This window comes from Microcaecilia unicolor, chromosome 4 (assembly GCF_901765095.1).
Source record: "Microcaecilia unicolor chromosome 4, aMicUni1.1, whole genome shotgun sequence".
Lineage (NCBI taxonomy): Eukaryota > Metazoa > Chordata > Amphibia > Gymnophiona > Siphonopidae > Microcaecilia > Microcaecilia unicolor.
This window is the reverse complement of record NC_044034.1, coordinates 343,915,772-343,931,578: the sequence shown is the minus strand read 5'-3', so window position 1 is coordinate 343,931,578 and position 15,807 is coordinate 343,915,772. Positions and strand designations below refer to the sequence as shown.

The 15,807-nt window shown below is 44.9% G+C and overlaps 1 protein-coding gene across 2 annotated transcripts; it reads right to left on the bottom strand.

Annotated features, from left to right (window-relative positions):
* Positions 1–7,803: 7,803 nt before the first annotated feature.
* Positions 7,804–15,284, bottom strand: KCNE2 (potassium voltage-gated channel subfamily E regulatory subunit 2). Of its 2 annotated transcripts, none has more exons than XM_030199672.1 (2): positions 15,205–15,284; positions 7,804–8,251 (listed from the first exon to the last, which is right to left on the bottom strand). In XM_030199672.1, exon 2 carries the CDS (start codon positions 8,237–8,239, stop codon positions 7,874–7,876), a length of 366 nt encoding a protein of 121 aa, XP_030055532.1. In that variant the 5' UTR covers positions 8,240–8,251; positions 15,205–15,284; the 3' UTR covers positions 7,804–7,873. The 2 variants fall into 2 exon arrangements, with proteins under 2 accessions (XP_030055532.1, XP_030055531.1); XM_030199671.1 differs by having other exon boundaries at positions 15,150–15,278.
* Between the last annotated feature and the right edge of the window lie 523 nt (positions 15,285–15,807).

Genomic DNA, 15,807 nt, shown 5'->3' with positions numbered 1-15,807 from the left:
GCGGTTTACATATTATATACAGGTACTTGTACCTGAGGCAATGGAAGGTTAAGTGACTTGCCCAGAGTCACAAGGAGCTGCAATGGGAATCGAACCTGGTTCTCAGGCCACTGCACTACCATTAGGCTACTCCGTTCAATCATGCTCCTCCCATGGCCATGCCTGTCTTGAGTTGCACACTATGAAATTTAGACACCTGTCTAAGACTTGATTGTAGAGCAGATCTGCATGCAACTCCTAAGTTTTGCAAATTAAGGGCTCCTTTTACTAAGCAGTGGTAAGCAAAACGCAGGCTTACCGCTCGCTATACAGGAAGTATCGCCAGGCTACCGCAGCACCCTTACCGTGTGTACCCGGCGGTAATCGGGCAGTGCTGCATGCTTCCTGGTTACTGTCGAGTTAACGCAGGAGCCCTTACCGCCACCTCAGTAAGGGCTCAAGGTGGTGGTAAGGGCTCTCCCCCCCCCCCCCCCCCCCCCCAGAAATGGTCACGCAGCAAGTGCTTTACTTGCCACCCGGCCATTTCCTGTAAGAAAACGAGACTTCCCTTTTACCAGCAGTAGTAAAAGGGGGCCTCGGCACACGTGTAAAACGCGTCGACCCCAGCGCCCAATTAGTTTGCACGTAGATTTGGGATCTATGCCCAAATTTGAGCAACCTATATAGAACCTGGGAACAGTTAGCAGCACTAACAGAAGCTTTGTGTTGTGACTGTCACTGCCACTGTCCATTTCGTTTTTCCAGGTAGCTGTTGAAAATTGCCACTATACAGATAATATTACTGCTCCTCTTTCTGTGCCCCTATACTATATGGATACTGACAGAGTGCTCAGACATAATTTCAGCCCATCAATATTCATTTAGAGGCTGAAAATAGACATAGCAAAGTTATACATTCACCGGTTGCTGATGAATATATTGTAATGCTGTTTGAAAATCTACCTGTTTTGTGTTTAATAAAAAGGTATAAGCTTTTTATTCACTAAAAATAAAAAGGTGTGAAAATGGAATTCATAAAATATAGGTCAAAATGAACGAAGACCTGGGAAGAAAACTGAAAGTGGAAATAGAGCGGGTACGTTGAAAAATTCACTACTGCTGCTTTAAGAGACCATATACTGCATAGAAATTTATGTAAACAATTATTCTTTTGGTTTCAAGGTTATGATATAATATAACAACTAGCTAATATTTCATATTTGTCTTCCTAGCTGTAGATAAGGCAAAGAAATATGAGTTAATCTGCCTCCCCTCTAATACGCTTTTATTTGTTACATTGAAAACAACCAAGGAAGTGCTGATAGTGGAAAGGTGAAAATCCTGAAGGTCGTAGATGGTTGCAGGACTTCATTGCTTCACTATTCTTAGGTGAATATCAGGCTTATTTTCTAAAGAGAAGGGTGCCCATCTTTCGACACAAATCGCAAGATGGGCGTCCTCCCAGGGTCACCCAAATCGGCATAATCGAAAGCCGATTTTGGGCATCCTCAGCTGCTTTCCGTCGCGGGGACGACCCTGGGGGGGGGGGGTGTCGGAAGCATAGCGAAGGCGGGACTGGGGCGTGCTTAACACATGGGTGTCCTCGGCCGATAATGGAAAAAAGAAGGGCGTCCCTGACGAGCACTTGGCCGACTTTACTTGGTCCATTTTTTCTTTCGACCAAGCCTCAAAAAGGTGCCCAAACTGACCAGATGACCACCAGAGGGAATTGGGGATGACCTCCCCTTACTCCCCCAGTGGTCAATAACCCCCTCCCACCCTAAAAAAAAACTTTACAAATATTTTTTGCCAAACTGAAATGTCATACCCAGCTCCCTGACAGCAGTATGCAGGTTCCTGGAGCAGTTTTAGTGGGTGCAGTGCACTTCAGGCAGGCGGGCCCAGGCCCATCTCCCCCCCCAACCTGTTACACTTGTGGTGGTAAATGTGAGCCCTTCAAAACCCACCACAAACCCACTGTACCCACATGTAGGTGCCCCCTTCCCCCCTTAGGGCTGTGGTAGTGTTGTACAGTTGTGAGTAGTGGGTTTTGGGGGGCTCAGCACCCAAGGTAAGGGAGCTGTGCACCTGGGATCAATTTCTGAAGTCCACTGCAGTGCCCCCTAGGGTGCCCGGTTGGTGTCCTGGCATGTCAGGGGACCAGTGCACTACGAATGCTGGATCCTCCCACGACCAAGTGGCTTGGATTTGGTTGTTTCTGAGATGGGCGTCCTCGGTTTCCATTATCGCTGAAAACCAGGGTGACCATCTCTAAGGACGACCATCTCTAAGGTGGACCTAAATGGTGAGATTTGGGCGTCCCCGACCGTATTATCGAAAATAAAGATGGCCGCCCATCTTGTTTCGATAATACGGGTTTCCCCGCCCCTTCACAAGGACGCCCTCAGGAAAACACGGGCACCCCGTTCGATTATGCCCCTCATCGCGTCTTACTTAGATGGAACAAAACTTTGGCCTTGTTTTCTGGAACAAACCCGATTTTCAACTGTTGTTCAAAAAATGTTAGGACCTTTTTCATTTAGAAAATAGTAAGGCAGATTTTAGAAAGGATTTATTTTTATTTATTAGGATTTATTTACCGCCTTTTTGAAGGAATTCACTCAAGGCGGTGTACAGTAAGAATGTAGAAATTGGAATGAAGACATCCATGTTGGGACATGTCAATTTCTGATAGTATTTTTAAAAAGAATCTGCCAACATAGAGCCTTTTCTAAAATACATTCGAGAACAGACATTTATGTGCCAGATACGTGAAGCAACAGCCTTCATTTTGCAATTGCCAATGTCTCAAATATCACTGGGGTCAACACAGCAACATACAAGTGCATGACTACCATTTTAGAAATGTACATGTCTGTTTCCCGAAGCTGTCGCAGCGCCTGATATACTTCACCAGTATCAATTGGGGGGAGGGGGGGGGGAAATACTGGGAAGTTAAGAGGGCAAACTCCCCTATTCCTTCCATTAGTGCTCTGCACAAAACCAGTGCCTTTTCCTTACCCAGCTGTACATCCCAACATTGATTTTGGCAGATCTAAACTTGCATTTACCCTTCTGAGACGGAGAATGTATGTGCATTTTTAGCCCTGCCCCAAACATGACCATACCATACCCCTTTGCTATATGCACATATCACAATTTGGGTGTGTATATCCTGGCTTATGCACATTCCGATCATGAATAGGGCTTCTAAAATAAATGCCAGTGTGACAAAAATAAATAAAAAAAGCACATGTATATCATTCCTTTCAAAGCACAATATATAATTTTTTTTACCAACTTCAGCCTGTATATAATATGTAAATAATATGATTTGGTTGTGTCACAGAAAGGCATTATGTTACATTTCCCAATTCTTATATTCCACCTGTACCATTAAGTTCAAGGCAGATTCCATATAAACAAACCATAGACACAATTCTGGTAACATGCAAAAACACATGAAACTTAAAATCTAAACAATACTAAAATGATCCTGGGTAAACAAAATGTAACCTTCGATTCTGCTAAGAAGAGACTACGTACTTCCTAAATACTACTACTACTACTTAACATTTCTAGAGCACTACTAGGGTTACGCAGCGCTGTACAAATTAACAAAGAAGGACGGTCCCTGCTCAAAGGAGCTTACAATCTAAAGAATGAAACGTCAAGTTGGGGCAGTCTACATTTCCTGAGTAGAGGTGTAGTGGTTAGGTGCCGAAGGCGGCATTGAAGAGGTGGGCTTTGAGCAACGATTTGAAGATGGGCAGGGAGGGGGCCTGGCGTATGGGTTCAGGGAGTCCGTTATTTCCTAATCCTAATTTGCTAATTATCTAATAGATATAGGCAATACATTCCACATTTATGTTGCCTGATAAGAAAATGACCCTTTGCAGAATACTAGCTTAGCACGGATCTTGCAACTAACGTTGGGTGCTGGATTTACGCCTACTGAAACCTGTTGTTTCAGGTGCGGAAATTACATTATTCCATAACATCATGCCTACCTTTAGGGGACGCCCTGTTCCGCTCGTACTCGTCCCATAGCTATGTCCCTTTTCAGTTGCATGCTATGAAATTTAGATGTGGCTGTTTTAGACTAGTGACTAGGGCTGATTCACGTACAAATCCAAATTGTTGTCACTTAACTGCCCTGGGCGCTCAAATTTGGGTGATGTATGCAGAATCTAGGGGCTAGTGTCCACGAGTCCATATTCTATTCCAGTCTGTTTCATTAAACTTAAATAAAGTTCTTTATTCCATTTTAAAAATAAGTTTTGAGAGTGTGGCACAGGTCCCCTTCCTTATCCAGCAGGGCTGCTGAGAGGGGGAAAAATTCCCTGGGCCCGGCCTCCAAGGGGGGGCCTGGTGCGGTGGCGGTAGTGGTGGTGCCAGCAGCCCAGCAAGCCTCTTCCTGCCAGTGCCTGCCTAGCCTGCATCCTCCTTCTGGGTCTGTCTCTCTCCTGCGAGCTAGGACCCAGATGATTGCATCAACGCAATATCGTGTTAATGCAATCATCTGGGTCCTGGCACACAGAAGCAGGAGATGACAGACCAAGAAGGTTGGATGAAACCTCCTTGCAACAGACCATTGGAGGAGGAGGAGCGGTCAGACTGAGACACAACCTGTAAAGGGGCCAGCGTGCATGCCCAGAATGAGTCTGTCTGGAGGGTCTGTCGGATATGAGGTTGGATAATCGAGTGTACTGTAAATAATATTTTCACAGGAAAATGTGGTTATGAAGATATACCTCAACAGTACAGTACAGTGCTATTATACAAATTAATACCCCCAAAATAGACCTTTTAATTTAAAAAAATATTCAAGGAAGTGCCTATTATTTGCCCAAGTTGTTTTGTTTCAGTAATCGGGGATGGCCTGTGGGTGATACAGAGGTATTAATGGCCATGTGCAGAGGCAATCGGCAGAGACTGAAAAGCAAAACCAAAAAGTGTGGATCGTGTTTGAAAAACAGTCACACAGTGGTAGCATCTATACTGTTCTCATACTGTGTTTTTCCAGTGGAGTATTCAACATTAGCTAAGCTAGTCCAACGTTCAAAGAGGAGATCCAATCTCTTAATTTTCAACTGTTCAATACTATTTACTGCATATGGATAGTTGAAACAGGAGGGTGGCAAAATATGTCTGTCTGGATTAATTGTTTCAAATCAAAAACCACCAACAAGAAGTTGATGAACCTGTGAAAAGATAATGGACGGCAGCTTGTGTGACCTTGTTGCTGTGCTGAACACAGGAGAAATTTTGCAGATCTCTATATATAAAAGGCACCACCAACGTTCTAAATGAAGCCTCCAGCCAGAAGTGTGAAGGGGGAGAGATATCCGGTTTCCCCATGAGTGTCTGCCCCGCCCTCGTTCTCTCTGTAACACAAACAGTGAAGAAAAACACAGCAAAGCACGAAATCAAATCGCTCCCTCTGTAACAGTGAAGGACTCAGAGGGGGGGAGGGGAGAGAGGGCAGAAGCCCTCACTATCTCTCTAACACAAACACAGCACAGCAAGAAACTTAACACTGAAGGACTCGACTCCGAGGGGGGAGGGGACAGACAGCACAGGGGAAGGGAGAGAGGGCAGGGACACACACACTCCCACATGCACACAGAAGAAAACCTTGCTAGCCCCCGTTTCATTTGCATCAGAAACGGGGCTTTTTTACTAGTAGAAAATAAATCAAAAGTTTTAGGAGTGTTTCTTGACTCTAGGATGACTCTAGAAGATCAAGTTAATGCCCTGACTAAAAAATATTATTTTCCAACTATGACAACTAAGGGCTTTCTGGTGTTCTTTAAGTCCTCAAAGTTTTAGAAGTGTTGCTGGTACAGTTTTGTTGCCTTATTTGGATTACTGCAATTCATTATGTAGGAGAATTGAGGTAAATAATACAATTATTTGAAAATACCACAGCCAGATTGATATTTAAAGAGACCATGATTGGCTGCTAGTAAATTCTAGAATAGAGTTTAAAATAGCTTGTATGGCCTATAAATCATTGACAGGCCAAAACTCGGGCGGAGTGGTAAATTATTGCGTGCTTCTGAATAATCGTATTGATCCCCGTTCTGCTCAAGATCTGTCTTTGGCTTTTCCAACTTCAAGAGGGGTCAGATTGTTCTAGTTATTTTTTTTTCAATCTTTCAGATATTTAAGTACAAAAATATGAATTACCTTGCCCATTCAGATTAGAAGATCTAGTTCTTTCCTGCTGTTTTGTAAAAAGAAAAAAAATTATGTATTCTCTGTAAATGGTATGGAATAGTTTATAGAATATTCTTTTTGACGTAAGTTGTAGTATACGCAGTTTATGAGAGGTCTTTCATTTATTGTTATCCGTGTTGAAAAATGTGGAATATAAGACATTTTATAGTATAGTATAGTTCTCTTTCTTGTTTGAGTACCTATGTAATCAGTTTCAGGTTTTGCTCAGTTTTCTGAACGTTTTCTCTTGTTTTTTTTTGTGGTGGGGGTGGGGTGGGGGTTGAGGGAAGAGAATTTTGCCTGGCAGTTTCATTCTGTTCCTTCAGGCTTCCAGCTCAATTGAAGCTGGCCTCTGTTGGTATACAGTGCCATGAGCCCTAATTCCAATCTGGGGTTTCCTTCTATTTTTATAACCACCCACCCCCCCCCCCCCCCCCCCAGGTACTTATTCTTTGCAATGGCAGTCTGTAGTCAAGTACCACAAACTTGGCCTCCTCCTGGAATACAATATACACACCACCTCCTCTCTTACCACTGTTGAACAATGGCTGAGACTACCTCGGTGGTAGATGTGTGGAATGGCCTCCTGATGGAGGTTGTGGAGACAAAGACTGTGTGTCAGAATTTAAGAAAGCGTGGGACAGGCATGTGGGATCCCTTAGGAAAAGGAGGAGTTAATGGCTACTGAGGAAGGGCAGGCTGGATGTTATCTGCCGTCATGTTTCTGTGTTTCCCCACGGCCGCGAATGTTGCCTTTGCAGCTCGGTCACTAGACTAGCCCAGTACATTTTCTGTCTGCTTCAATTTAGAAAAATTGTGCTTTTAGCAAGAAGCTTCTGCATTTGGTGTAGAAAATTCACAGCCCAATCAATTGTGCCAGCTTTTCTTTTGAAAAATATTTCTTCTGTGTTTATTTTAGGTTGTATTTCTAAAGCAGGAATCAAGCTTGTTCTTGTCCTGCTGCAGGGCCAGTCAAACCCAGTAAGCAGGGTAAGCTCCGCAGGGGGCGCCTGCCTTCAAGGGCGCTGTGCCGCCCTATCGCGCCGCCCTTGGGGGTTTAAATCTTTTATTTACCTCCAATCCAGCGGCCGCATCATTTCAAAGCCCTGCCCATCTCTAGCCTTCCCTCCCTTCATGAGTTCGTTCCCGCAGAGTCCCGCCTTCTGACATCATTTCCTCGAGGGCGGGACTCTGAAGGAACGAACTCACAAAGGGAAGGAAGGCTAGAGACGGGCAGGGCTTTTGAAATGACGCGGCCGCTGGGACGGAGGTAAATTCAAAAAGACTTAAACCATGCAGGGTGGCAAGAAGAAGAAAAAGGGGGATGTTGGGGGGAGAAGAGGGCGGGCAGGTGGCCATAAATGGGAGGGGGATGGGAGCGAAGGATAATCGCTGGACAGGGGCAGGGTGGGAGAAGAGAGAAAGGAGATACTGGGGGGAGGGGCGCCAACTCATAGTCTACAGAGGGCACCAGAGACCCTAGGACCGGCCCTGTCCTGCTGTCTTGATCCCACTCATTAACTGATCATATTTAGCAACTGCAGTAACTAACAGATTAATTGAAAAGGAGATAGATAAACTCTGCTGCAAGAGTGAGTGATAAAGGCGTTTAATAGAACAAGCAAGCATGATAAATATATTACAATAGCTTACAGTTCTTTGTAAGAGAAGCTTAAGATGAAGCAGTCCTTCTGAAGTCTTGCACTGCAGGATTTTGATGGACTGTGCACTCCATGTTCAGAATTTGATTCTCTTTTTCAGCCCAGTCGTTGACAATGTATTTATGGTAAGGGTCCTCTGAGTGTTCTTGCCTCTTTGATTTCACCGTACTGACTAGAATGGCCACAATGATGAAAGAGAATATTCCAATCATCACCATCAAGTACAGGATTACATAATCAAAGTTCTCGCTGTTCATCCTAGCTTGCAGCTCATTATTTTCTGTCGTCATGTTTCTGCGCCATTTATTCATGTAGTCAATAAAGATGTTGTTAAAGGTTTCTACCAGCATCTGGGTGAAGTTCCCTGCGCTTGCCATATCTGCATGAAGCTGTCATGTGAGAACAAAAAGGAGAAGTCAGTTTTTGTCAAGAAGAGTGGCGTAGCCAAGGGTGGGCCCGGGTGGGCCTAGGCCCACCCACGTTGGGCTCAGGCCCACCCAGTAGCAGCACACCTATGATGTGGCTGACAGGGATCCCCAAGCCCCGCCAGCCAAAAACTCCCAACAACTCTCCCTCCTGCATACCTTGTAAATAGCAGACCTTTTCCTGCAGTGAGCAGTGACCAATACATACTGCTCACAGCGGCCCCACAGCCTTTCCTCTGATGTATTCCCGCTTATGTGGAAACAGGAAATTGTATCAGAGGGAAGGCTGTGGGGCCAACATAAGCAGTGTGTATTAGTTGCTGCTTGCTACCTGTGAAAATCTGCTATTTAAAAGGTATGCAGGAGAGGGGGGGGGGTTGTTTGAGAGACCATATGGCATGCAGGTGAGAGAGAGAGAGACCAAATCACTTGCGGGACAAGGCAGAGTTCTTCTGCCCACCCATCTTGGGCCTAGGCCCACCCAAAATTGGGTGTCTGGCTACGCCCCTGGTCAAGAATTTCAGGTTTTCTCCTAGCCTCTACACAGAAGGTCCTAGATAGTACTGGACTTGAGAGGATCTGCAAAAGTCTCCTTTTCTTCCCTTTTATTGGTTTCCTACTTGAGGAGAACTAGTCACTACTAGGTCAAGGTGTCATGAGCCTTTGCTAACAACTATGCAAGATAAGCTGCCTAATGGTTAATCCAGCTGTCACAGGAATTGTCCGTAATGAAGGGACCACTGACCGTAATCATCACCTGTACTAGATATATGTATACCCAAGTTTGGCCAGTGGGTGTTGCTCTTTTGCAAGGGTTAGGAATCAGGAATTTCTTCCTACTGGGACAGCCTATGGAGTATAAAATGCAGCCCATAGCAGTCTTCTGAGCCATCAGCTGAGTATACTGTGGTAAATGTATTGTGTATTCTTTTCAGAACCCCACTCATAAACTATTAATTGCAAAAAAATTGTATCTTGCTTCCGTCCCTCCTTAAATCTGAGCCTAAATTTATCAACTAGCTTCATACCAAGATGAGTCATAAATAGAAATTAGAGGGACTGGACCAATGCCTCAGGGGTGAGGGTGGGGGAAGGTGGAGAAGAGAACAGCAAAGAAAATCCTAGTCTTGAGGTTACAGCAGCTCCTGTTGAACAAGGTGTACATATGTGCGCCGAGTTCCATAGGGTACCACAATTTCTGGCCCCTGTGCCATGACTGCCTTTTTGATAGTAAGGCTGAACAGGAAAGGAAGGAGGTATAGATGGGAAATTATTGTGGGTGAATTAAGTTTTATAGCACTGTAACTCCTAGTCTGGATGAATCAAGCCCAAAGGAGCTGGAAGAAGCTGCCAAACAAGAAGCTAAAATAAAAGCAAGTGCTAAAAGGAGGTAAGGTAGTGTATTGTATTGAGATCTGGTTACTTACTGCACATTTATTAATTTGCTTCTAGAAATTATTGTAATTTGTGTTATATTCTGTACATTATTATGGATGTTTGGCCTGATACTATCCATAAAAAGTGGGCAAAAATCCACAGGCAGTCAAGTTATGCGTTTACCAGCTGTTGATGACCATAAGTTACTGAATTATTGCAGTGGGATAAACACAAAGGAATCCTGTTTAGAAGGAATGGATCTACGGAATCTTAGCGGACATTGAGTGGCAATGCCGGTAATTGGGAAGCAAAACCAATGCTGGGCAGACTTCTACGATCTGTGCTCTGATCGTAACTGAATAGATATGGATGGGCTGGAGTATAATTTTAAGGGGCTTCGACGTTAGCTTCAAAACGTTTAGTACAAGAACAGTACTGGGCAGACTTCTACGGTCTGTGCCCTGAGAAAGGCAAGGACAAATCAAACTCAGGTATACATATAAAGTATCACATACCATGTAAAATGAGTTTTTCTTGTTGGGCAGACTGGATGGACCGTTCAGGTCTTTAGTTGCCATCATTTACTATGTTACCATGTTTTATTCACTTTATTGTTTGTTTGTAAGCCACATTGCACTCGAGTCTATTTCGGGCTAATGTGGGGTATAAATGTCAGAATGAATGAATAAATAAATAAATATTGTGATAGAATCTGTTGCCAGAGGACATAGTCTATGGTAGGGCGCCCAAGAGTTTTGCACAGGTTCCTGGAAGAAAAGTCTATTTAAAAAAAAAACGTATTCAGCAGATAGACTTGGGAGAACCATTGTTTGTTTGTCCATGGAAATGAACCATGAGAAATACTTTTGGGCATCTGTTAGGTACTTTGGGACCCTTTTACTAAGGTGGATAGGCACCTACATGCTTACAACGCGTGTCAAATTAGAACTACCACCTGGCTACTGTGTGCCCCGGGCGGTAATTCTAATTTTGACGCACGTCCAAAACACACAGTGAAAAATAATTTATATTTTCTACCGTGTGACGCTAAACAGGCAGTAGTCGGCAGTGTACACGCGCTGATGATTACCGCCCTGTTAATGCGTGAGACCTTACCGCTAAGTCAAAGGGTGGTGGTAAGGTCTCAGGCCCAAAATGGAGGCATGCTGATTTTAATTTTGCCGCACATTCATTTTCAGCCAAAAAAAAAAAGGCCTGTTTTGCAGGCACACTGAAAAATGGTCCTGCGCGCGTCCAATACACACGTCTACATCAGCGCAAGCCATTTTTCAGCGTGCCTTAGTAAAAGGGCCCCAAGTGAGCCAAACCGGCCACTGTCACAGAGGGAATCCTGGGTTCAGTGGACCGTGGTCTGACTCTGTGGTGCTCATTTTCAAAGCACATAGACTCACAAAGTTTCGTAGTAACATATGCAACTTTGTTAAGTCTTATGTGCTTTGAAAATGAGCCTCAGTGTATCTTTTCCTATGTTCTTATGAGCTGCAGCTGAGATCATCTGTGTACTGAGCTCATTGCCTCATCTCTCCTCATCTGGAGGGGAGAGGGGCAGTTTCCTCCTCTGGGAGCTGAATCGGAACCAGATTTGGGATCTGGCGTAATGAGCCTTAGTTTGTAGTTACCTGAAGGATTTCCTCCTTATTTCATATGGTTTATTATATTTGATATACTGTCTATAAACAATTATCCCTTCCTGCTTATTTAACTTAGCCATTGTAGCCACAGTGCTCAGCTGAGAGCCATATAGAAGGTTTATTTCTGGTGCCCTGCAACTTGGGGCCCTAAATCCAACCATTAGGTTTACTCATTGCTAGGGTTACCATATGTCCAGTTTTACCCGGACATGTCGTCTTTTTGAGGACTCTGTGGGGTGGGTTTTGCCAGCCTACCAGTTTGTCTTGGATTGCGGACGGAAGGGCAGGCTGGGGGGCGGGCAGGCCTCAGGGTGTCCTGTCCTCCTGTACCTTATTGTCGGGCCCTGGAGGTGTAATGGCCTCTTTGGAGCAAGAAAGAGGCCCCTCTTTCCTGCCTGGCGCGGCTGTAGACCTCTCACTCACGGTACCGCTTCAAAGTGGCTGCCGAGAGTTCAAGCGGTGGCCTCACGAGACTTTTGCAGAAGTCTTGCTAGGACACTGCTTGAACTCTCGGCAGCCATTTTGAAGTGGTGCCAGGAGCGAGAGGTCTGAGGCAGCGCCGGGCAGGAAAAAGAGAGCTCTTTTCTACCCCAAAGAGCCCACTAGACCACCAGGGCATGACAGTAATAAGGCAGGGGAGGGGAGGGGATGTGAATGGAGTCGTGTGGGTGGAGGGAGAGAGCTGTAAAAAAAAAAAAGGTGGGTGGAGGGAGGCTGGAAAAATTGGGGAGGGAACATACAAGGTGGGGGAGAGAGAGAATCTGGCTTTCTTGGGGGGGGGTCAAGGTGACACTGAGGAGGGGCATAATCGAAAGGGGCGCCCAAGTTTTCCTGAGGACGTCCTCGCAGGATGTCCCGGCAAAGGGGCGGGGAAACCCGTATTATCGAAACAAGATGGACATCCATCTTTTGTTTCGATAATACAGTCTGGGACGTCCAAATCTTGAAATTTAGGTCATCCCTAGAGATAGTCGTCCTTAGACTTGGTTGTTTCTGATTTTCGACCATAATGGAAACTAAGGTCGCCCATCTCAGAAACGACCAAATGCAAGCCCTTTGGTCGTGGGAGGAGCCAGCATTCATAGTGCACTGGTCCCCCTGGCATGCCAGGACACCAACCGGGCACCCTAGGGGGCACTGCAGTGGACTTCAGAAAAAGCTCCCAGGTACATAGCTCCCTTACCTTGTGTGCTGAGCCCCCCCAAACCCACTCCCCTCAACTGTACACCACTACCATAGCCCTTATGGGTGAAGGGGGGCACCTAGATGTGGGTACAGTTTCTGTTGGGTTTTGAAGGGCTCACATTTACCACCACAAGTGTAACAGGTGAGAGGGGGGTGTGCCTGGGTCCACCTGCCTGAAGTGCACTGCACCCACTAAAACTGCTCCAGGGACCTGTATACTGCTGTCATGGATCTGGGTATGATATTTGAGGCTGGTATAGAGGCTGGCAAATAATATTTTTAAAATTTTTTTGAGGGTGGGAGGGGTTAGTGACCACTGGGGGAGTGAGGGGAGGTCATCCCCGATTCCCTCCAGTGGTCATCTGGTCAGTTTGGGTACCTTTTTGTGGCTTGGTCGTAAGAAAAAAAGGACCAGGCAAAGCTGTCCAAGTGTTCATCAAAAATGGCCTTTGTTTTTCCATTAAGGGGCGAGGACACCCATGTGTTAGGCATGCCCAAGTCCCGCCTTCGCTATGCCTCCGACACGCCCCCCGGGAACTTTGGTCGTCCCCGCTACGGAAAGCAGTTGGGGACGCCCTATATCGGCTTTCGATTATGCCGATTTGGGCGACCCTGTGAGAAGGACGCCCATCTTGCGATTTGTGTCGAAAGATGGGCGTCCTTCTCTTTCGAAAATAAGCCTGACTGTGGTGCAGGGGTGTGGTGTGGTGGGGGTGTGACAGAGGCAGGGCAGGGGTGTGACAGGGGACGTGGCTGAATTATATTTTGTGTCCTCTTTTTTTTGTCACGGCAAATATGGTAACCCTACTCATTGCACAGTGCTTTTGACTCCCCCTCCCCAGGGTTGTGAGCGCTGCCTTTGCAGCATCCTCAGCTCCAGCCAGCCTAGGGGCAGAAGACCTGAGCAAGGAATCAAACCCAAATCACTCTACAGGCCAATGCTTAGCACTGCCACTGAGACACCAATAACATGAGAATGGACCTAGTGAAGCTTGAATAATAGTCCAGAATTTGGCAGCTAAGATTTAATGCTAAAAAATGCAACATAAGTTTGAAGATGAAACCACATTGGAGAAGTGGAGACATAGATCATAGGTTACTTCAGGAAGAACAAAAATTTATTTTAAATTAAATACAGTAGCACCAAATGAGCTAAATATGGAATTAGATTTTTCATTTTTTCGTAAGTTAAGGGCCCTGTTTACTAAGGTGCATTAGCGTTTTTAACGTGCCTACAATTAGCGTGTGCAGTAACCGTGTAGGCGCCTATAGGGATATTGTAGGCACGTATACACTTAACGCACATACATGGTTAATGCGCGTTAATGTCAACACGCCTATAGCTCGGCTTAGTAAACAGGGCCCTAAAAGTGACAGGTACAGTTTTTAAAGGGAATGACATGCATCTGATTTTTAACAATGTAACGATTATATATGAATCTGGAGTATTATTGGATAACTAGTAAAACAGGCCCGTTTCTGACACAAATGAAACGGGCGCTACTACTACTACTACTACTACTATTTAGCATTTCTATAGCGCTACAAAGCATACGCAGCGCTGCACAAACATAGAAGAAAGACAGTCCCTGCTCAAAGAGCTTACAATCTAGTAGACAAAAATACTAGCAAGGTCTTCCTAGCGGTAAGGACTCATGCGCTACCTGTGCGGCTACCATGCGGCACATGCCAACGTGGCCGTGCTGCCGATTACCGCCGGGAACATGCCAAATTCAGAGTTACCTCCAGGCACATGCGCTACCCTGGCGATAGTGCTGACTTGGTGCCTGCTACCCATTCGTTAGCCCTCCCTCAGCTTAGTAAAAGGGCCCCTGAATGTGTCTCAACATACTGACTAATATTTTTATGCTTATGTTGTTAATTAACATATGTCTGTACTCGTTTTTGGGTTAGTTTTTAACTGGATTCATAATTTATGATATTAATTAATATATTTTTTATTATTTATTTTTATGTGTATTTTTATTGTGGAATAATAAGCCCCTGACGCAGCCTCTGGGAGGCAAAATGTGGCCACATCGGGCAACTGATTTTAATAAAGAGTGTGCATTTCTACTTTCACTCTGGTCTGCGTTGTTCTCCTGTGGATTAAGACTCTTGTGAGACCTCATTTAGAATATTGTGTACAATTCTGGAAACCACCTTCAAAAAGATATAAACAGGATGCAGTTGGTCCAGAGGGCGACTACTAAAATGGTCAGTGGTCTTTGTCATGGAGACAAACTTACAGATCTGAATATGTCTACTTTGGAAGAAAGGCGGGAGAGGGGAGATATGATAGAGATGTTTAAATACCTACCTAGCATAAATTACAGGAGGCGAGTCTCTTTCAAATGAAAGGTGAAAGGGGGGAGGGGTAGACTCAGAAATAACCTGAGGAAATACTTCTTCATTGAAAGGGTGGTGATTTGTGGAATGGCCTCCCGGTGGAAGTGGTAGAGACGGAAACTATCTGAATTCAAGAGAACTAGGGCCAAGTAGATAGGATCTCTAGGAGAGAGGACTGGATGGTAGATGACATGAATGGGCAGACTGGATAGGACATATGGTCTTTATCAACCTTCATTTTTCTATGTATTTCAAATTCTGAAGTAGGTGATGTTTTATAGATATAAAAAGAAACATACCTGATTGTCTTGCCTCTTAAGTAATGATAGGTGCTGCAGCAGAAGAGAAACCCACCTCTGGATGTTGCTTTCGTCAGGATCTTGGGCATGAGAGGAATCGCTTATAGAGGCTTTATGGGTTCTTGCAGATCATACATGAATCCCAGCTATCTGCTTTGCAAAGTTCTGCATTTATACCAGCTTAGTTTATCTTGCATGGAAAGTTAAATATTGGCATTCATCCAGTTTATATCTTGATGCACTCTGAAGTACATTTGGTGTTCTTGGCTGAATGTGACTCAAATTGTTTTCTTCAGGTGTTTTTTTTTTTGTGGGGGGGGGGGGGGGGGGGGGGGGGGGGGGGGGGGGAGCGTGACTAACAATGCAGTGTTCGTAGTGTCTTCATTGCTGAACCTCACTCCATGAAAAATATTAGTGTCAGGGGCAGCTCAACACAATCTGTTGCCTGAGGCAAGAGATGGGATGGCACCCTAACCCTTCCCCTGCCCCCACACTCAAAAAGGCTTCTTCTTTGCTCCAGTGAAGAGACAGTCCCCTCCCTCAGAACACTGGCTATGCAGTTGCTCCAAGAAAAAAAGAAAGCAATTTATATTCCCAGACTATATAGTTGTTAAAAAAAAAAAACAACAACTTTACAATGCAGTTTATATTCAGCAAT